The 20339-nt window shown below is 64.7% G+C and overlaps 1 protein-coding gene across 2 annotated transcripts in view; it reads left to right on the forward strand.

The window, feature by feature from the left end:
- Positions 1 to 20339, forward strand: part of MROH1 (maestro heat like repeat family member 1) — a 41604-nt gene that overhangs the window by 4759 nt on the left and 16506 nt on the right. For both annotated transcript variants that reach the window (XM_045860808.1, XM_045860809.1), the window contains exons 2-21: positions 2551 to 2655; positions 3574 to 3652; positions 3769 to 3914; positions 5104 to 5235; positions 5759 to 5921; positions 6142 to 6240; positions 6636 to 6787; positions 7234 to 7374; positions 7585 to 7677; positions 9881 to 9959; positions 10079 to 10192; positions 13539 to 13612; positions 14379 to 14501; positions 17790 to 17897; positions 18079 to 18223; positions 18334 to 18374; positions 18604 to 18745; positions 19058 to 19110; positions 19544 to 19651; positions 20212 to 20331. In XM_045860808.1, the coding sequence (XP_045716764.1) occupies positions 3631 to 3652; positions 3769 to 3914; positions 5104 to 5235; positions 5759 to 5921; positions 6142 to 6240; positions 6636 to 6787; positions 7234 to 7374; positions 7585 to 7677; positions 9881 to 9959; positions 10079 to 10192; positions 13539 to 13612; positions 14379 to 14501; positions 17790 to 17897; positions 18079 to 18223; positions 18334 to 18374; positions 18604 to 18745; positions 19058 to 19110; positions 19544 to 19651; positions 20212 to 20331 (2055 nt within the window). In that variant the 5' untranslated portion in view covers positions 2551 to 2655; positions 3574 to 3630. The remainder of the gene's footprint in view (positions 1 to 2550; positions 2656 to 3573; positions 3653 to 3768; positions 3915 to 5103; positions 5236 to 5758; positions 5922 to 6141; positions 6241 to 6635; positions 6788 to 7233; positions 7375 to 7584; positions 7678 to 9880; positions 9960 to 10078; positions 10193 to 13538; positions 13613 to 14378; positions 14502 to 17789; positions 17898 to 18078; positions 18224 to 18333; positions 18375 to 18603; positions 18746 to 19057; positions 19111 to 19543; positions 19652 to 20211; positions 20332 to 20339) is intronic.

Genomic DNA, 20339 nt, shown 5'->3' on the forward strand with positions numbered 1-20339 from the left:
GCTTCGTTGTCACTGGTGGGCCGGCCTCGTAGAAGCGGCTGGTAAATGTTCCCTTGTGTTCAGTTTTCCTGGAGGAATTTGTGTGGAGTTGGTCTTACCTCTTCCTTATACATAGAGAGAGGTGTAGGAATCTCTTACTGTAATTTGGATTTGTGCACTGTCCTTGCATTTTTGTTAGTTTTGGCTCAGTGTCTCTTGAAGCTCTGTTATTGGGCGCACAAGTGTCTGGGGCTGTGCGTCTCTCAGACCCGCCTGGTCTGGTGCCAGTGCAGATGCTCCGGCCGTCTGACGACGGGGGTCGGCCTCGTCTTCTTTCCTCCCCTCCCACCGCGACCTCCTTATGTCAATATAGCCAGTCTTGCCTATGGTTCTCTTTTTTAAATTAATTAACGAGAGAGAGAGAGAACAGTGATTGGTTGTTTCACTTATCTGTGCATCCATGGGGTGTTCTTGTGCGGCCCTGACGGGACCCCAGCCTTGGCGTGTCAGGACGCCACTCCGGCCGACGGAGCCGCGCGGCCAGGCGCCCGTGGGCTCCCGCGCACAGGAAACACAGTCACAGCAACTGTCCGAATGTGCTTGTCCGCGAGTTCTCTCTTCTGCGTCACCTCTGGTCAGCTCTCACCCCTTGGCTTAGCCTCATCATGGCTTGTATTTCGTTTTATTTTTTGCCTGTTGGACTGCCTGGTAACTTTTGCTTGGTTCCAGACCCTGCTGTTTTACCTTGCTGGGTGTTTCCGTGTTCCTCTCATTATTCGTGAGCCTGGTGCTGGGATGTGGCTGAGTTATTAGGGAACAGTGGGGTCCTTTCGGGTCTGGCTTTTCGCTGTGTTAGCTGAGGCCAGGACGGCGCTCAGTGTGGGGCTCACTTCACTCCCTCACGAGGCAAATCCCATCTGCACTGCCCCCCCGCGGCCCTGGGAGTTGGGGTGTTTCCCCCTCTGGCCCCGGAGCTCCAGGGATGTTTTTCTGCTCACCCTTTTGGGTGGCTCTTTCCCCGGCCTTGGGTCCTTGTGTCCTCCTCCTTCCTCCTCTTCCTCTTCTTCTTCTTTTTAAAAACATTATTTATTTACTTTTGGAAAGATGGGGAGGGAGGGAGAAAGGGAGAGAAGAGAGAGAGAGAGGGAGAGAAACATCTATCGGTTGTCTCACGCGCCCCCATCTGGGGGCCTGTGCCCTGACTGGGAGTGAACCTGCAACCTTCTGGTGTCCAGAAGGTGTCCAGGCTGTCTGGTGTCTGGTGTCCAGGCTGGTGTCCAGTCCACAGAGCCACACCAGCCAGGGTGAGTGGTTTCTTCTCAGACACAATGTTGTATCAGTTTCCTGTGGCTGCTGTAACCAGTAAGCACAGAAGTGGTGGTTTAAACGGCAGACACTTATTATCTAAAGTTCTTGAGGTTGGCAATCTGCCCTGGACCTCACCGGGCCGAGATCTGGGGCCGTGGGGGCCGTGCTCTGTTCTGGGGGCTCCAGGGAGGAGCTGTTTGCCGCTCTGTGGGGCTGTTGGCAGAATTGTGTCCTTTGTGTGGGGGGGACCCGAGTCCCTGCCTGCTGGCTGGCTGCAAGCCGAGGGACGTCCCAGCTTCTACAGGCCCCCCCCAAGCCTTGGCTCAGTACCTCCTCCCCCGTCTCCAAAGCCAGCGTGGCCCGTTGCGTCCTTCCTGGGCTCCGGACGTGTCCTCCCCCAGCTGGGACAGGTTGTCTGCTCTTGAGGACTCGTGTAATTGGGCTGGTCTCACCCACGCAATCCGGGGAACCCCACCTCTGTCTGTACACCGATCCCATCTGCTGGATGCCCTCTGCCGTGCCGCCCAACAGCCCTGGGTTCTGAAGAGGAGGGCGTGGGCATCTCTGGGAACGGGATCGTGCTGCCCCGCCCCGCCCCCGCCCAGTGGAACCGCCCAGTGGCCAGGGGACCCAGTGAGGGCCCTGGGGCTCTCTCGGTCCTGGAGCCTGCAAAGTCCAGCAGGACCTGCGTCTCCCGAGGCTCTCAGTCCGCCTCCTCAACTTCGGTGCTTCGCCATTCGGCCCGAGTGTGCCGCCCGCCAGGTTCCCTGTCCCTCGCTGCGGTGTCCGTCCCCTGCCAGCTGCGGTCCACGTGTTCTGTCCGGTCTCCCGGTTGTCTGGCTGGGGGCGCAGACTGGCCCCTCACTCCCGTGGGGAGGGGCGGGGAGCTGACCGCTCTCGGGCTTCCTTGTCCCCGTGTGCTCCTGTCTGAGTCGGGGGCGCGTGGCGGCGTGCACTCCCGTCAGCCCGCCCGGCTGGGTGCCGCTGGAGCCGGTTCAGCGCCGGCCGGGCGGCAGACACTGGCGACAGAGCCTCTGCCCGGGACAGGCGCCCCCCCCCCGATGCAGGCCGGGGCCGGGGGCTCGGGGTCTGGCTTCCGGGCGACGGCGTGCTCGCCGTGGAGAAAAGCGTGCTCCGAGTTCTGCGGGCTCTTTCTGGAACCTCCCGCCCACCTGACGGCCGCGGCGCTTGCGGTGTTGCCTCCTCCCGGCTCGGCCCCGGACGGAACACGTTCTCACTTCTTGTTTTCCGTGTCGCTTTTAGATGCTTTCCAGGAAGGAGGCGGAGACACCCCGCAGATGCCACCCTCTTCAAACCAGAGTCTTTCCCATCTGCTTCCTGTCTGCCTGGGATTCCTAGAAGTGTCTGGTCTGCCAGTTTATCCTTCTGGTTTCCTGGGGCTCCCGCGGGTGCCTTCACCTAGGACGCGCCTCTCTCCTGTCCTCTCACGGGGGCCGCGGGGCCGGGCGAGTGCGCGGGGCCTGCCGGCCGCTGTGAGCCGGTGCTCACCTATTTGGAATTCCCCACTGTCGCGCGGGTTTTCGCTTTGCCTCTTCCCGGCATGCACTGCCACCGGGGCGGGCGGACAGCGGCGTCTCCCCTGTACTGCCTTGGTCCTCTCGTGGAGGGAACGGAGGGACAGCGGGCTCCCCGCATTATCGGGGGCAGGAGTGTCAGGAAGCAGGCGGCGCCACAGTGAGGGCCTGGGCCCGCTGACCTCACCGCTCCTGGGGGAGCGGGAGGTGGGCAGGAGGGTGTGACCACACGGTGGAGTTAAGAGGCCCTTGCGTGGTTGAAAGCGGTGCTTGGAGGCGCCTGATGTTTGGAAACGGCCAGTCTCCAATCCCGCGGGCTGTTCGGGCCCGTGGTTTCACGTGCCAGCGCACCCGCCAGCCCCTGTGCTGCCGCTCCAGCCTCGCTCAAACCCCAGAGGCGCGTTTGGCTGCGCTGGAACCCTCCGCGGCGCGGGTAATCCAGGCCCCGCGGGGCTCGGGGCCCTGGTCTCCGCTCACGCAGTCCCCGGGCCCCCGGGGCCCCTTCTTCACAGCCAAAGCGGGTGCTGTGGGTGGAGGCTGTGGCCACGCCCGCCCAGGAACGGGCCCACGGGTGCCGGGTGGGGAGAGCTGGGACCTGTGGAGGGGACCGCGTCTTTCCTCCCCGCCAGCACCCCAAGTGTGGCAGAGACCGTCCCCCGAGCGATGACTTCTGTCACGTGCTTCACACAGACGTAGTGACTGCCCTGCCTGAGGAGGCTTAGGAACTCAGTGCCTGCTTCGGTCACTCCAGGTTTGGGAAGGCGCTGTCCATGTCCACACCGGGCGAGAGGATCCCGCGACCGCCACGATGAGCGTGTCCTACGTGAAGAGTGCGTGGGTTGGGGGTTGGGGGTGGGGGGGCGGGCCCTGGGAGCGCCCAGCGCTTCCGTGCTGGGGCTGAGTCCTCAGACCTGCCCGAGCGCGCGCATGGGCCTTGTCGCCGCAGAGCTGTCCACCATCCTGCTGGACGCCGTCACCGACAAGGACCCGCTGGTGCAGGAGCAGGTATGCAGCGCCCTGTGCGCCCTCGGAGAGTCGCAGCCGGAGGGGACGCTCAGCGCCTGCGAGGAGCACCTGCGGCAGCACGAAAAGGTGTGGGACCTGGGCCCGCTTTACCACGCCGGGGGCGGGGCCTGCGGGTGTGGGGGCGGGGCTTTCGGGCGGGGCTGCGGGAGTGCGGGTCTAGTGGAGTGGATCCTGCCGGTATGGGGCGGGTCTGTGGGGTGGGGTCAGTGGGGTCTGCAGGGTGAGGCTGGGCGCGAAAGACACTGCGCAGGGAGCCGCACCTGCAGCATCTGAGCGTGTGGTGGGGGCGTGTCCAGGGCAGACGACCTGCCCCGTCTTGTGGCTGTGGGTTGGAACCTCCCGGGACCCGGGGTTCAGCACTGCAGCGCCCTGCCGCTGGCGAACTGAGGCCCAGCGTTGCCGTGGCCTTCCACTCAGGGGCTGGCAATGGGTCGGCTCTCCCTGCCAGGGTCCGCACCGCGCCGACCGAGGGAGAGAAAGCCATGTCTCATCAACTGCAGTAACGGGTGGGAGCTGGGCGCAGCCTCCAGGCAGGGTCTGCGGGCGGAGGAGGCACCTGGCCGCCTCCCCTGGGCTTGGCCGACTCGTCAGCGTGCGTCGGGCTCTTGGGGCCACCCGCCGGCTGTGCAGTGCTCTCCCTTATCCAAGTGGGTGCGTCCCGAGACCCCCAGCGGGTGCCTGAACTCCAGAGGGCACTGAGCCCTGCACCTACGATGTTCTTCCCTCTATACACCCACCTTCTCACCTGACGGACGCACTCACGGCTTCTCCTCGGCACACCTGAGGTGTCAGCGTCCCTGCTCTCGCGCTTTGGGGCCCTTGCTAAGTAAAATGAGGGCGACCTGAACACAGGCAGTGAATGCCGCGGCAGTCGATCTGGTGCCCAGTGGCTGCTCGGCGGCTCCTGGGCGGGGAGCGTGTCCCTGGTGGTGACGCTGGACAGGGGGAGGACTCGCATCCTGGGCGGGGCGGGGGTTTCGCCACACCACTAGGGACGGGCCGGGCCAGGGCGGCAGAGGCCGCACCTGCCATCTGCACGCCATCAGGCTGCAGGGCCGCCTCTGAAGGTCCGTGTCCCGCGTGTGTGCAGGGCTGTGAGCAGCCCCGGGGGCCAGAGAGGGCACCCCCGTGTGGGGCGGGCAGGGCGGCGGCGGCGTGAGTGGCCCCGCACAGAGCATGCTGGGCTCGGGCAGGGCGCCTGGCGCGGGTCCCCCCCCGCCGCCGCCAGCCCTCCCTTGACGGCCCCTCCCTTCAGCTGGCACATCCGTACCGGACGATGATCCTGAGGGCCATGGAGACGGTCGTGAGCAACCACATCAGCGAGCTGGACAAGGACGTGGCCCGGGCCGCCGTCCTCCTGGCCTCCAGCGAGATGACCAGGGTGAAGGTATGCGAGGTGGCGGCCACGCGGCTCCCCGGCCCCCGCCGGCCTCGGCGTGGCTCAGCCTCGCCCCCAGGCCGTCCCGCCCCTGCGCGTCTGCATGTGGGTTTGGGTCTGGCTGCCTCGGGGCCGGCCCCCTGGCCTGGCATGCCGAGTGCACGCCTTCCGGGTGGGGAGGGCCACCGGTCGTCTCAGAGGTGGACCTGGGGTAGAGAGGAAATGCCTGGGCTCCGCAGGTGGACGTGGGGGTGCCAGTGCCCACAGCCCCCAGTCTGGGGTCGGAGCCAGGCTCAGGGTGGGCTTTTTCTCCCACGCTGTGCTCCTTCGCCCACAGGTGGAGCGGGTGCCGTGGCGCCTGTGGGTGGGGGGCCGGGTCTGAGGCCGCTGGCAGGGCTCACTGGGGAGCCGGAGAGCTGGGCGCAGAGGGCAGGGTGTGTCGACTCCACCTCCCGGGCCGGCAGGGTGCAGGGGTGTGGGCCGCGGCCTCCCCCGGCCGGGCCGTCAGAGCGCACTTCCCCCCGGGGAGCAGGACGTGGTCCATGACTGGCAGCAGGCTGCCAGCGGCGTCCTCGTGGCCGCGGGGAAGCGCTTCGTGGGCATGGTGATGGAGGAGCTGCTCAGCAAGTTCCAGCCCGGGACCCTGCCGCACTGCTTTGTGGTGCAGACGCTGGCCAACCTGTCAGTGTCCAATGGTAGGTGGCAGCTCGGCCTCGACCCCCTTCCGCCCGTGCCATGAGCTCCTCTGAGCCCCGTGGGCCCCTCGGTTCCTTGTGCTCAGCAGCCTCGCCGTCCCCGCACCCCCTCCCCTCCACGGCCGAGCAGGAGGAGCGCGGGCCCTGCGGGGTGCGGGAGGGCACGGGGCGTGGGGGAGACGGGAGGTGGCGCAGGGTCCCTGTCACGCGCCTGTTGCAGTGTTCGGCATGGTGCCCTTCCTGACGACCGTCCTGAGCACCATGCTGCCCATGCTGGGCCTGGCCAAGCACGACTCCATGAGGGTGGTGTTCTGCTGCGGTGAGTTGGGCCCCAGGGCAGGCAGGGCTCCCGAGGGCAGGGGCTCGTGGGGGTCACGGGCCCTTCAGGCCTCAGGAGGAGGGTGGGACTGTGAGAGGACAGGTGACTTCTCCCTGTGTCTGTATCCCGTCTCGTGGGGACATGGTCTTGTTGCATTAGGGCCCACTCCACTCTAGGGACCGCGTTTTAGCTAATTGCATCTTCAAAGACCCTCTTTCCAAGCAAGGCCCCTCCTGAGGTCTGGGAAGGGCGTGGACTTGGGGGGTGCTTGCCCCGTGGAATCCCAGGGTGTGCGCTGGGCCGGTGCACTGGGGCTGTCGCGGGTCTGGAAGGGGCAGCACGCACGTCGGGTGTGGAGCCCGCAGCCGCCCGCCGCTGATGGCCGGCGGCTGCAGCCCTGCAGCGCTTCAGCGAGAGCACCCTCGAGTACCTGGCCAACCTGGACCAGGCCCCGGACCCCACGGTCAGGAAGGACGCCTTTGCCGCCGACGTCGGCAGTGCCTACGACACCCTCTTTTATCAGTGGCTGCAGAGCCGCGAAGCCAAGGTGCGCCCCGGCTTGCTGGCCGCTCTCCCCGCCCCCCGCCCCCCGCGAGACTGCCCTCCCAGGCCCCCTCCCAGGCCTCCTCCCAGGCCCCCTCCCACCGCCTCGGCCTCTGTTCCGTGGGGAGGGGATGGGGCCGTCTGCCTGCACGTGTCCCGTCCCAGGTCCCTGCGGCCGGGAAGCGGGGTCCTCATCAGGGGGCGGACATGCCCTGCGGCCTCCCCTGCAGGTCCCCACAGAGCACACTGGTTTCTGGGCCCCCGTCACTGGGCACATCACCCCCACCTCACCCGCCGGGGGGAGGGGCCGAGGCCCGGCCCCGAGGACCCCATCGTGGGGCACCCGCTTTCCTCCCATCGGCCCTGGTTCTTGGTGAACGAGCTCTTTGCCTCTCTGTCCCCTGTGGGCCGGGAGCCTGGTCACCGTGGTTTGTGCTGCTGCCCCCTCAGCTCCGGCTCGCTGTGGTGGAGGCCCTGGGGCCCATGAGCCATTTGCTGCCCGGCGAGAAGCTGGAGGAGCAGCTGCCCAAGCTCCTGCCCGGAGTCCTTGCCCTCTACAAGAAGCACGCCGAGACCTCGCATGTGTCCAAGGTGCAGCGCTCAGCCTGGGCCCGGGCTGGGGCACCCGCCTCCAACAGGAGCGGAGCCGCCCTGAGACCCACTCTGGGCAGCAGCTCGGGACCCGCTCCGCCCGCCTCATCCCACGTCCCCTTTCCTGATCTCTCCCGTCCCCTCCGGCTTGCAGAGGTGGGGGGAGGGCTGGGGGCTTCCGGCGGCCCTGACGGCCCCTCTGCCCAGCAGAGCCTGGGCCAGATCCTCGAGGCCGCGGTGAGTGTGGGCAGCCGCACGCTGGAGGTCCAGCTGGACGCCCTCCTGGCCACTCTGCACGCTCAGGTAGGCTGGGGGTGGGCGAGGTCACGGGACCACTGTGGGGGCCGTGGGGGCATCCTGGTCGGATACGTGGTGTGGGGTCACAGGAACCCGGTGCGGGGAGTGGGGGGCTGCTGTCACACGGAAATGGAGTAGGGGAGAGAGATATCCTCGATCTCAGTGGGTGCAGAGAAAGCTTTTGATGCAGTGCAGTACCCGCTCACCCTGGAAACTAGCGGCTAGGACTGGGGAGGAGTTTCTCTGACTTGGGCAAGTTTATTCACCCTCAGCAGACGAGACGCCCTAATGAGCAGGAGGCAGACTTGGCCCCGTCGGGGCTAAGAACAGAAGCAGCCCCCCTCGCTGCGAACGGGCTCAGGGCCACTTCCAGGAGGAGGGGGACAGAAATGGAACGTGCGTGGCTTGGGGGTGGGGGTGCAGTGTCCGTCATCGCTGCCTCCTAGTCCTGGTTCCCATTTGTTCCCCCTCGGCCCTGGCCTCCTTTCAGTGCACAGCCGGCCCTGCGCAGCACAGCGTGAACTGCCGGGCCCACGTGCACGTGGCTGCTTCTCAGTGAACACCCTGGTTTCTTCCGTAGCCCTCCGTGTTGCGAGGGCACGGCATACAACACACATAACTGACCCAGCACGTGTTCATGGGCCCTTGATGGAGCCAGTGAGGCTTCCGGTCACAGTGGGCCACCAGTAGTAAGTTCTGGGGGAGACAAAGTTACACGTGGGTTTCTGACTGCTCGGGCGTCAGCGCCCCCGACTCGCCGGTGTTCGGGGCTGCACTGTGTGAGGGCTGCTGGCCGCCTGTCCTGCTGGAGGGACCGCTGTGCAAGGCCGGGGTCCGGCTGTACCCTGTGCAGCTCCGTCCCAGCACCCAGAGCAGCATCTGTCACTTGCGAGCACCCAGTGACCCCTGCTGTGCGGCCGACGACGACACTCACCCAGAAATCACGCAGGCGCCCCACGCGCATCAGAACCAGCCGTGCAGGGTGGCAGCACCCCTCTCCACTGGCAGGGGCGCACGGCGAGGGCAGGACAAGTGCTTTATTTTGGGGCTCTGTTCATGACACTCTTGCCACACGACATAATTTTCATGCCACCCTTTGTCTTTGATGGTACGGCCCAGGTTCCCTTGTGCTGAGAAAGCCTTTTGACCCTGCACTTGCTCGTCACATCCTCCCGTTTCCCTGCAGTTTTTTAAAAAAGATTTTATTTATTTATTTCTAGAGAGGGAAGGGAGGGAGATAGAGAGAGAGAAACATCCGTGTGCGGTTGCTGGGGGTCATGGCCTGCAACCCAGGCATGAGCCCTGACTGGGAATGGAACCAGTGACCCTGTGGTTCACAGGCCGGTGCTCAGTCCACTGAGCCACGCCAGCCAGGACACCCCCCACGTGTGCTGTGGCACCCACCCCGAGTTTACTTAGGGAGCGGCGAGCGAGACTCGGGTTTGCCTTTCTTCCACACGGCTGCCCGTTTGCCCTGGCTGCTGCTGCTGCTGCTGCTGCTGCTGTGACCAGTGACCTCGACACCGAGCGCCTCCAGCAGAAATGGGCCCGCAGTCCCTGCGGCCAGATGCCCGGGAGCCGCTCCCCGGTGGTGGCTCTGGCCGGTTCCGTGTGGTCGCGGTCGCTGTGGGGCTGGAGGCTCCGCCTCCGCGCTGGCTCCCTCACGTGGCTCCCCGTAGGGCTGCTTGAAGGTCCTCAGGACACGGCTCTGCTCCCCCAGAGTGAGCGGCCGACCAGAGAGCAGGCAGGAGAGGCGTCTTTTGGGACCAGGTCGGTCTCCACAGCGCGAACCTGGAGCAGGGCCCTGCGCCCGCCCAGCTCTGAAAACTGGCCGAGCGCAGGCTGGGCGGGCCCGTGGGTGCCTCTGCTGCACACGACGGCGGGCTCTACTGGAGCAGCCGGACTCCTTGCCCCCCGAGGCAGCCCAGCCGGGTGCCCAGAGGGCTGTCGGCCCTCCCGCCCGCCCCACCCTGCCTGCAGCCTGTCCAATCACCCGGTAACTCCTGCTCCGACAGGTGAGGCCTGCCGACACCTGCACTGGCCGCAACTGGCCGGCGCCGGTGGAAGCCGGAGGCCTCCCCCCCTCCCCCCCCCTGCAGTGCCTGTGTCTGGCACTCGCCAGGCGTGTGTGGCCTGCCCTCTCGCCCATCCGGGACCCAGGGCAGCCGAGCCATGCCCGTCACCTCCGCCCCTCTGCCCTCTGGAGCAGATCTGCGTGCCGGTGGAGTCCTCCAGCCCCATCGTGACGAGCAACCGGAAGGAGGTGCTGCGCTGCTTCACCGTGCTGGGTGAGTGGGGCGCGGCTCCGTGGGCCTCGGCCCCCAGCGCGCCCCCTGCTGGCCGGGTTTGGAGGTGCCGGCAGCGTGTACCAGGGGCTGACCCTTGCTGTCTGCGTGCTCCCCTGCAGCGTGCTTCTCCCCTGAACGCCTGCTGGCCTTCCTGCTGCCCAAGCTGGACACCAGCAACGAGAGGACCCGCGTGGGCAGCCTGCAGGTCCTGAGGCACATCATCAACTCGGCCGGTGAGTGCGCAGAGCGGTGCCTGAGAGGCGACGGGGTGAAGGGGGGCCCCCCATGCTGAGTTCTTTGTGAAAAGTTTGCCTCAGACACTGACTGCAGATGCCAGATGCTGCGTGAAGGCACGCGGACAGGTGACGGAGAGCTCGCAAGGCCCTGCCGCCCGCAGGGGCTGTCTCTTTGGCCCTTTAGGGAGCGAGTGTGCGGATCAGCCCCGAGAGGCTCAGGGGGCGGCACCGGGTTGCACTCGGCACTGGGGATGTGGGGCAGTTTGGGCAGGGGCAGGGGCAGTGGCGGGCTGGACAGAGTGCAGCCCTCGGCTCACTGGCTCCTGAATAAAGCCCCCCCCACGGAGCAGGAAACCAAGGCTGAGGGAGGCGCAGGGACCCTTGGGCAGCAGCTGAGATGGAGGCGCCCTCCTGTGCCCATTGGGTTCTGCTCACTTTGGGGAGAGACGCTTCCTTCCGCTCAGAAGCTCCCGGCTTTGGCTGCCCGGCGTGCGGGCCTTGCCTGGGCTCCGTCTGCCTTTGCGCTGGTGCTCGCACGAGTCGGCGCGTGCCCGCCCGCTTCGATTTCCCTGTAGGCACACACGTGTCTGTCTGGACGTGCAAAGACAGATTTTTTCGTAACCAAAGGCCTCCTTGTCACAGTCTTGCACACCGCGGGTCATTGGTGCCCGCACACTCGGCTCTGCCACGTGACACGCACAGAAACGTGCACCGTGGTCACCACGCAGCGCAGCGACCTGTCACAGAGCGAGCCGTGTGCCGACCCCGTGAGGACCAGGCACGGCCCGACCTCCGACAGCACTGCCTGACGGGGCCGAGAGTGAAGGGCTGTGTCTGCCTTCTTTCCCTGCATCCCCTGTCTGTGGGTTTTGCACGTCGGATGCTTTCATTTCGCTTTGGGGGAGCACCCAGTGCATTAGCCCGCCCCTCGGCCGGTCCTACGCGCTCAGGGGGGCGAATGGCGCAGCTGCGAGAGGCGGACCTATCGCCGCCCCAGCTCACGCAGCTCCCTCCGCCTCTGGGCCCAGGCAGCGCGCACACGGGTCAGTCTTACGTTTCCGCTGCTGGGGTGGGTGTGCGGCGGCGTCTCCTTGTGGTTTCCGTACACTCAGAAACCGCATCGCTCTTGACTTAGAGGGAAAGTTCCACAGTGCCTCGTTGGTCGGTCAGGAGCCCTGAACATTTTCTCTTTGATGGCGAGCAGATTTTATCTTTTTTTCTTCCCCTTGTTGCGATACAGTCGACATATAACTTGTGAGACTTTAAGACGCACCATTGGGTGGGTGCCCCGGCCTCCTCCCGCCGGGGGCCTGCAGCAGCACCTCCTCCCCTCGCCGTGTCCCACACGCTGCTGTGTCTGAATTCCCGGGACCCTCCTGGGCACCCGTGGGGAGACCCGGTGGGGTTCAGGAGCACCCCCAGGCCTCATGCAGCAGGTGGAGGGCCCTGCCGGCTTTAGAAGTCCTCGAGCTCTGAATTAGGGCAGTGTGGTGTGATTAAAAGTTGGGCCTGGCTGGCCCCCAGGTCGCGCAGGGGAAAGGTGCTCACTCCTACGCGGTCTGCTAGCGCCACTGGCAGTCACTGGGGAGTCCGAGGACGGCAGACTCCCCCCGGAAGTGACTTGGTCTTTTCTGTGTGGGTGCCCTGGGGGCTGCATTTCCTTATTCTTGATCCAGAAGTGGTGTTGGCTGTGTGGGCTGTGCTGGGGTGACAGTTTCCCCTGGGGACACATACGACCCTTGCAATATGTCCTTTTAAATCTCACTTTATCTCAGGAACTTAGAGATACATCTAGTATTTCAGCGTTCCACTATTTCAGAACTCCTGTTCGGAACTCCCTGTTATGTTTTGTATCATCTTTGCCCCTTTTCTCTTAAAATCAAATCCTTTAGAGATTTTGGCCCTCCAGTCATGGGTTTTCTTTTCCTTCAGAATTTCATTTTCTGATTTTGAGAATACATGACGTTCTGTGACGTGCAGAAATCTCGAGTGTGACTTGGTGACATTTGCACGTTGTTCACTTATGTGACGGTTACTCAAATCAAAGCGTGGAACGTCTCAGGCGACCCCAGAGGTGTCCGAGAGCTCCTTCCCAGACGGCAGCCCCCGCCCTCAGCGGTGACCGCTGTTCTGCCTTCGGCCGCAGCGAGTTAGCTCTGCCTGTGCGGGAGTGAGCTCGCGGAGAGAGGCGGTCCCTCATCGCTGTCTCTTCCACCGAGAGGCCTGTCCTCGAGACTCATACGTGTTGTGTGTGTGCTGTTCCTTTTTCTGTTGTGAGCTGTATTCCAGTGTCGTTTGTGAATAAAAATTACCATCTTGACCCTGGCTGCTGTGGCTCAGCAAACTGAGTGCCCGCCTGCAAACCGAAAGGTCGCTGGTTCGATTCCCAGTCAGGGCACAGGCCTGGGTTGTGGGCCAGGTCCCCAGTAGGGGGCGTGTGAGAGGCAGCCACACACTGATGTTTCTCTCCCTCTCTTCCGCCCCCTCCCCCTCTCTCTACAAATAAATGAATGAAATCTTTTTAAAAGTTTGTTATCCTGGTATTGGAAGTTGAGGTTGTTTCCAGTTTTTGGCAATTTATGAAGAAAGCTGATATGAATTGCTTTTTTTTACTTTTCTTAAAATGACTTGGAGGGTTTTTTTTTTATTCCTGCCCTCCAGCCCCTCTCCTCGGGCGACCGTCAGCTTGTTTTCTGCATCTGTGGGTCTGTTTCTGTTCTGTTGGTTCGTTTGTCTGTTTTGTCCTTCAGGTCCCCCCATGACTGAAATCACACGGTGTATGTCTGTCTCCGACTTACTCCCTTACAGTCATGCCCTCTGGGCCCATCCATGTCGTCACAAACGGCACGGTCTCACTCTTCCTTACACCCGAGTGATGTCCCATTGCGTGTGAGTGCCGCCCGCGCGCCGTGGCTGCCGTGGGCGGTGCTGCGTGGGGCAGAGGGTGCACGTCCCGCTCTCGGCGGCGAGGGTGTCTGCCGTCCTGCCCGCGGGGGCTCGTCCCCTGGGGCCCAGGGGAGGCTGGTGGGCACGCAGTCCCGATTTCTGCCTGTTGGGAACAGTTTCTGCGGGTGACACCTGATGGTCCGTCTCACGGGTCCTAAAATACAAAGTCCTCAGTTCACATCTCCTTGACCGTCCTGTTGCCTTCAACTGCCAGCCTTCTAGCTTTTTAAAGGGGTAACGTGTTATTTGGGATAAAGAATGATTCATCCCCTGGAGAGGAGCGGTGGGCTATGCGTACGTGTCCCCCCACCCCCACACGGAGGGCCACGCTGAGGCCGGAGCCTGGCAACGACCCGGGTCCCGTGGGGAGGCTGAGCCGCCTGTTCGTTTCCTGCAGCTGCTCAGATGGAGGTGAAGAAGCCCTTCATCCTCTCCTCCATGAAGCTTCCTCTTCAGGACACCAATTGCAAGGTCAGTCGCAGGGCCAGCTGAGCTGTGCCACCAGCTGCTGCAGGGAGTGTGGCCAGCTGGGACCGGACACCGCCCCTGCCCGGGCGGCCGCCCTCAGCAGCACAGGGCGTGTGTGCCCGGGAGCCCCCAGGTCTTGCTCCTGACACGGCGCCCAGCCCCACCCCCGGGCCCCAGAGCTCCCTGGAAGGACTGCGGAGCTCGTGAGAGCGGTCGGACTCACAGCTGTGGCTTATGATGGTGAAAAGACACGGCAGCCTCAGCTGTCACTCAGGCCCAGGAGGCTGCGACGGGGAGCCCCTGTCCCCTCCCTGTGCAGTCGTGGGCAGCAGTGTGACAGCACACAGGGGCTGGCACCCTGGGAGCCCCCAGCCTGCGCCCAGGGTCTTTACCGGGCCCCATCACGCAGACCTGGTGGCTGCAGGGCTGACAGTCACCAGCCCCAGGAGGCTGAGCTGGTGGGCGTGGCCCAGGGGGAGGTGCCTGCCCCTGGGAGAGGGTGCCATTCACTGAGTGGGACTGGCTGGCAGCCTCAGCCTCCCAAGGAGTTTGGGCGACCTCCCCCTGCAGGGTGAGAGGGGCTAGGGCAGGAGGAGCACAGCCCCGGGTGTGGGACGTCTGCAGGCTGCACGGGGCTGCCTGTGCTGTGAGGGGCTGTGAGGGAGGCCCAGGTGCGGGGGCAGGTGTGGCGAAGGCACAGCTCGGGCAAAGGGAGGGGTGAGACTTGTGGGTCCACACTGGACTGTCCGGGACTGTCCCCCCCGTGCAGGTGAAGCGGGCGGCAGTGCAGGTGATCAGCGCCATGGCCCACCACGGCTACCTGGAGCAGCCCGGCGGCGAGGCGATGCTGGAGTACATCGTGCAGCAGTGCGCGCTGCCCCCCGATGCCGAGGTGAGGCCCCCGCACCAGCCAGGGCCTGGCGGCTCGGCTGGGGGCTGCCGGGGTGGCTGCGGCCTCGGGCTGTGTGCCCAGCAGACGTCTCCAGTGTCCAGTCGGGGCCTCTGCACCCCGGCAGTCAGTTCCTGGGCGCCAGCACTCAGGTGGGAGAGGCAGAGCAGGCAGGCAGCTCTCTCTGGGGCTCTGCTGTTGGAAACGGTGCTGAGAAAACCCCAGCTTCTCCTTGAGGGACAGCAAGGTAGACCCCGGTGGAGCGGACGTTGCGGGGCGGCCGCAGCATCCCTGCCACCAGCCTGCGGTGATTGTTGCAGATTGACCCGCTCGCTGTTCAGGTTCCTCAGGACCTCCCCCAGGACATCCTGTCCCCCGTAGGCAGTCCTGCCCTCCCTTTCCCGTCTGATGCCTCCAGCACAGGGCTGCGTGCGTATGGGCGGTGCCAGCAACCTGCCTGCGCTGTCCCAGTGCTGAGGGAGCACGCTCCGCAGGTGACTATTGAAGACCCTGCCGGCAGTCAGGCCCACAAGTGCTCCGTGAATGCCGGGGGACCCTCGCAGCCCCCAGGGGCAGCCTGACCGTGACTCGCTGTCAGGCTAACCCGTCGCTGGGTGCGAGTTGCTGATATTTAGTTGGGAGATTTTGCGCCCCGTCAGGAGGGATGTTGGCCTGTGCATTCCTGGTAATGTCTTTCACTGCTGCCGCTAGAGCCTCACTGCGTTTGGATACGTTCCCTCCTCTTCTGATTCGTGAAAGAGTTTGTGGAGAATTGGTATCATTTTTCCTTCCGTCTTTGGTAGAATTCCTCGGTGGCGCCATGGCCTGGAGGTTCCTTTGTCAGGGAGGTGTTAAGTGTGAATTCGGCTTCTCTGATAGACAAAGGGCCATTCAGGTGATGTGTCCTCCTGGCTCAGCTTTGATGGTGAATCTCAGGGCCGAGCGCGCCGCCTGCGCGGTGACGCACGGGACTCGCCGGCCCCGGGCCCCGCAGTCGGACCCCATTCTGTGCACAGGTCTCCGTGCCTCCCGGAGGGGCCGCAGGGCACACTCCGACAGCGGCGGAATGCAGCCACACGGCGGGCGGGCGCCGTCTCTGCCCCTTGGAGTTCCAAGTCCGGGGTTTTCGTGGGAGGCAGGCCGCGCAGGCGCTCAGGGCCTCGGCACCGGGACCAGCGAGATCAGTTAGCGGCTGCTTCAAGGCCAAGCTCCCTGATGCACGGAAGACAGTTTGTCGGGTCTTTAGAAAATTTAATGGAATTACCATCTGACCCAGCCGTTCCACTCCTGGGTACACCCCCAAAAGAACTGACAGCAGGGTCTGGAAGACGGGTCTGCACAGCCGTGCTCCCGGCGGCGTGATTCGCAACGGCTGAAATGTAAGCGTCCGCGGTGTCCAGCGGTGGAGGGGGAGGGGCGGTACATGCGGTCTGCCAGCCGCGCGGCGGGGCATTGCTCAGCCTTGGGAAGGACGGAGTTCTGACGCGCGCTACAACGCGGGCGAACTTGGGAGAATTTGCTGATTAAACTTTCACCTAGTTTTAGAATCAGTTTGTGATTCTCCAACTCCATTGATTTTTCTGTGTTTATCGCTTGGCCATTGGCCATAACAAAGGGCTCTCTCCCCGTTCTCGCGCTCACATGTGCGTGGCCCTGTGGGTGGCGGGTTGCTGTGCTACTCGGGGTCCTTAATCCGGTTCCGTCGCTGGTTCGGTGGCCGGATCGTGCCGCACGTGGCCCGTGGCCCTGTGGCAGGGCCTGCGTCCTTCTCTGAGCCGTGACCTCCCCGCACAGCAGGGGTTCCAGGCTCACCCCGGGCTGTCCCTGCCTCCAGCTCCCGGCCCTTTTCATAGGAGCTCTCTTTGTCTTTTACTTGTGCGGGGCCTGCCTCCTTTGTTTCTTTGAGTGCTTCCGGCTCTCCGTCTCCCTCCAACTCCGGGGCTTGTGTTGCCTGTATGGCAGCGCTTCTGGCTTTTAGGTCTTTCTCTCTCGTCCTTTATTGTCCCTCCAAGTCTTCGGCCGGCTCCTCCGAGTCAGCCGTCCCTTCCTCAGCGATAACCATTTCACTGTTCGCCTCCTGAGTTGCATGGTCTTTCAACTGCTACAATGTTTCACGTTGTTTTCCCTCATTTTTGGTTCCCGCCAATGTTTCCCACCTGCAGCGTGGTTCTCGTGGTTCTCGGGGCACGTCTGTGCTCTCCGTCCGTGTCCCTCATACTGCGACTCCCAGTGGGCTGTGACAGGCCTCGGCGTCACTGTCAGATGGTCTGCAGTTTTTACGTGGGTTCTTTTTATATATTTTTTAAAGATTTTATTATTTTTAGAGAGAGGGGAAGGGAGGGAGAGAGAGGAAGAGAAACATCACTGTGTGGTTGCCTCTCACACGCCCCCTACTGGGGACCTGGCCCGCAACCCAGGCATGTGCCGTGGCTGGGAATTGAACCCACGATCCTTTGGTTCTCAGGCTGGCACTCAATCCACTGAGCCACACCAGCCGGGGCTACTTGGGTTCTTTATTAACCCAGAGTTTCTCACAGGACTGTAGGATTTTTCCAGGGGAACGGCTTGTCATGGCTGTGTGGATTTGCCCCTTTACTGCATCATCTGCATCGACCGTGGCCGGGGTTGCTTCCGTTCGAGAGACTGTTGAGATACTGTTTGCGGCCTCCCGGGCGGTCAGGCTGTCAGAGTGGTCTCCGTGTGTCTGGTGTATTTCTAGAGCTTTAAAAACGGTTGTTCAAGGCCCACCCGCCCCTAGTTTTCCCGCTTGGCCTTGATTTCCGAGTGAGAAGTCCAACCAGTGCCCGCAGGTGTTGCAGCCACTCCGTGTGGCGCTGGCGGCTTTCCGGGCGTGTGTGGGAGGGAGTGCAGCCTTGGCGGAGCCGCCAGGAAGCCCGGCCGACGGTGTCGTGGCTGCGTTCTTCCGAGTCGAAGGTGGGAGTGTTCTCGGTGGCCCTCTTCCAGGAAAGCCCGGCCTCAGCCGATGGCAGAGTGCTGGGGCCTGGCGAGGTCTCCTCTCACGCAGTCAGGGGCTTGTAGGAGCGGCCCCGGGTGTCCGTTGTTTCGGAGACCAGAACGAAGCTGGGCGAGCCGCTTTCTTGGCGGATCTTAGCGCTGACTGCATTTCCCGCCCGTGGGGACACGGGTGTCCCTGCGGTGGGGGCTGGGCAGGGTCTGACCAGCCTCCATACAGGCTGGGTCCTCCTGGCCCAGAGCCCGCGGCCGGGTATCTTGGAGAAGAGAGACGTTAGGCGCAGTGCCCCACTTGCTCCTGCCTTCCCCACCCTCCAGCCTCAGAAGCCCGGGGGCCCTGCGGCGGAGCCCCCTGCCGACAGCGTGCGCGCCGTCAGCATCAGCACCCTCTACCTGGTCAGCACCACCGTGGACCGGATGAGCGACGTGAGTGCACGCCCCGCCCCTGCCCTGTGACTGACCGGCCCCCGCTGGCCCCGCAGCTAGCGCCTGCTTCACTGACTAGACCTTCCCGGCGCCGCGTGCCTGGGGCGGGGGCTCCTCGAAGCTGCCCCCCACCCTCCCGCGCCAGCCTTGATCCTGAGACCAACCACGGCACCGCCCCCAGGTCCTCTGGCCGTACCTGCTCCAGTTCCTCACCCCCGAGCGCTTCACCGGGGCACTGACCCCGCTCTGCCGGAGCCTCGTGCACTTGGCCCAGAAGAGACAGGAGGCGGGGGCGGACGCCCCGCTCATCCAGTACGATGGCAACGGTGCGCGGAGCCCCAGCCCGTGACCCCGCCCCCACCCCGCCCCCGGCCCCGCCCCGTGTCCGCGCCCGCTGCGCCCCTAGCGGCCCCTGAGTGTGGCATCTCCTTTGCAGTGACCCTGCCGTCTCCCTTCGCCATAGCCACCAGGCTCCTGGTAAGCGGCGCAGGCGTCCTCCTCCGAGGGGTGTCAGCAGAGGGGCGGGTGCTCCCCCTGTCCCTGGGCGCCTGTCCTCGCGCTGTCACGGCCGAGGGAAGGACGCCGCCCCAGGCGCTCCCTTCTGGGTGTCTGGGAGCTGTTTTGAGGGGCGCGTTGCCTCCACTCCCGGCCCTTGGGGGCAGCCCTGTGATCCTGCGTGGCTGCGAGCGCCCCCTGTGCCTTGCAGACCGTGTCTTCCCGCCCCTACCTGGGGGATGGCCGCGGGGCGGCCTCACTTCGCCTCCTGAGCGTCCTGCATCGGGACATCCACCCTCTGCTGGGGCCGCGGTGGGCCACGACCATCCCCCTGCTGCTGGAGTACCTGGAGGGTGAGGCCCGGGAGGCGGGTGGGTCCTGCACCTTTGACCCCATTCTGCCGGCCAGGGCGGCGCTGGCTGCAGGGCCGGGGTTTGCAAGTGGGAAGAAGCCGTCTCCACCACGGCTCAGGAAGGGGTCTGGACAGCAGGCTAAAGGGTGCCGCTGCTGGTGTCCCTTGGGGGTGCCTGGGGTGCTGGCCTGCTCTGGATTTCCTCTGTGCTCTGGAAGGTGGGGTGCGGCCTGGGCCCGGGGTGCTCTGAACACCTCTCTCTTGTCTGCCGGGACGGGCCCCTTGCTAGGCTGATGGGAGACTGTCGTTTCAGAACACAGCGAGGAAACCCTGCCGCAGAAGGAGTGGGAGGAGAAGCTGCTGGTGGTGAGCGAAGGGAGAAGAGACCAAGGTGTGGCCTGGCCTGGGTGGGGAGACCCTGGGGGCCGCACCTTCCCAGGGCGGTGACACCTGCCTTGACCTAGTGGTGTGGCTGGTGGCGAGAGACAGGCCGGTGTCTCTGGGGGGAGGACTGTCAGCCACCCTCCCAGACTGCCCACTCTGCTGTGACGGCCACTCATGGGGGCTGTGCGCTGCCCTGGCCACGGCAGCTCCCTGGCCTGTCCATTGCCTGGCCCAGAGCTGCCTGTGGCCCTATGACCTGGTGCATGTCTGCCTGGACGAGAAGGTCACCTACCACCATCCAGGGCCATGGCATAGGACCCCTGAGGTCACTGTGGGCGCCCCCGGGCCTTGGCCCCTCCCCAGCCAGCCCAATGCCGGCTGAGCCCCCAGGCCCCGTGGCCGCTCCTGCCCGCAGTTCCTCCGGGACAGCCTGGCCGTCGTGTCTGACAACACATGGACCTGCCAGCTGAGCCTGGAGATGTGCAAGCAGCTGCCCTGCTCCAACGGGACACCCCAGGAGAAGGTGGGGGGGGTGCCCCAGGAGAAGGTGGGGGGGCGCCCCAGGAGAAGGTGGGGGGGCGCCCCAGGAGAAGGTGGGGGGGTGCCCCAGGAGAAGGTGGGGGGGGGCGCCCCAGGAGAAGGTGGGGGGCGCCCCAGGAGAAGGTGGGGGGGCGCCCCAGGAGAAGGTGGGGGGCCGCCCCAGGAGAAGGTGGAGGGGGCGCCCCAGGAGAAGGTGGGGGGGCCACCCCAGGAGAAGGTGGGGGGGCCGCCCCAGGAGAAGGTGGGGGGGCCGCCCCAGGAGAAGAGGTGGGGTGGTAGCCTGCCGGGGTTTTGGGGGTAATGGTCCTTGGGTCCAAGTTCCTGTACTTTGATTCTGTGTCATTTGCTGCCTACGCCTGTCTGGTGGCCCATGGGGCCCTGGCAGAGCTAGGAGGAGAAGGCCTGTGGGCTGCCTCGGAGTGGCTGGTGGCCAGTACCGTGGCCAGTGCCTGGGTTCCCAGCAGCCCCTCCCTCCCACGTTGGCTGGCGTGCCGGGCCCCCTCTGCCGGCGTCAGCACAGCACTCTCCCCGGCTCTGCCGCAGAACTTCCTGTACAAATGCGTGGGGACCGCCCTGGGCGCCGCTTCCAGCAAGGACGTGGTGCGGAAGCTGCTGCGGGAGCTGCTGGAAACGGCCAGATACCAGGAGGAGGCTGAGCGTGAGGTGCCCGC

Source organism: Phyllostomus hastatus, unplaced genomic scaffold (assembly GCF_019186645.2).
Source record: "Phyllostomus hastatus isolate PE091 unplaced genomic scaffold, TTU_PhHast_1.1 phas_scaffold_21, whole genome shotgun sequence".
NCBI classification, from domain to species: domain Eukaryota; kingdom Metazoa; phylum Chordata; class Mammalia; order Chiroptera; family Phyllostomidae; genus Phyllostomus; species Phyllostomus hastatus.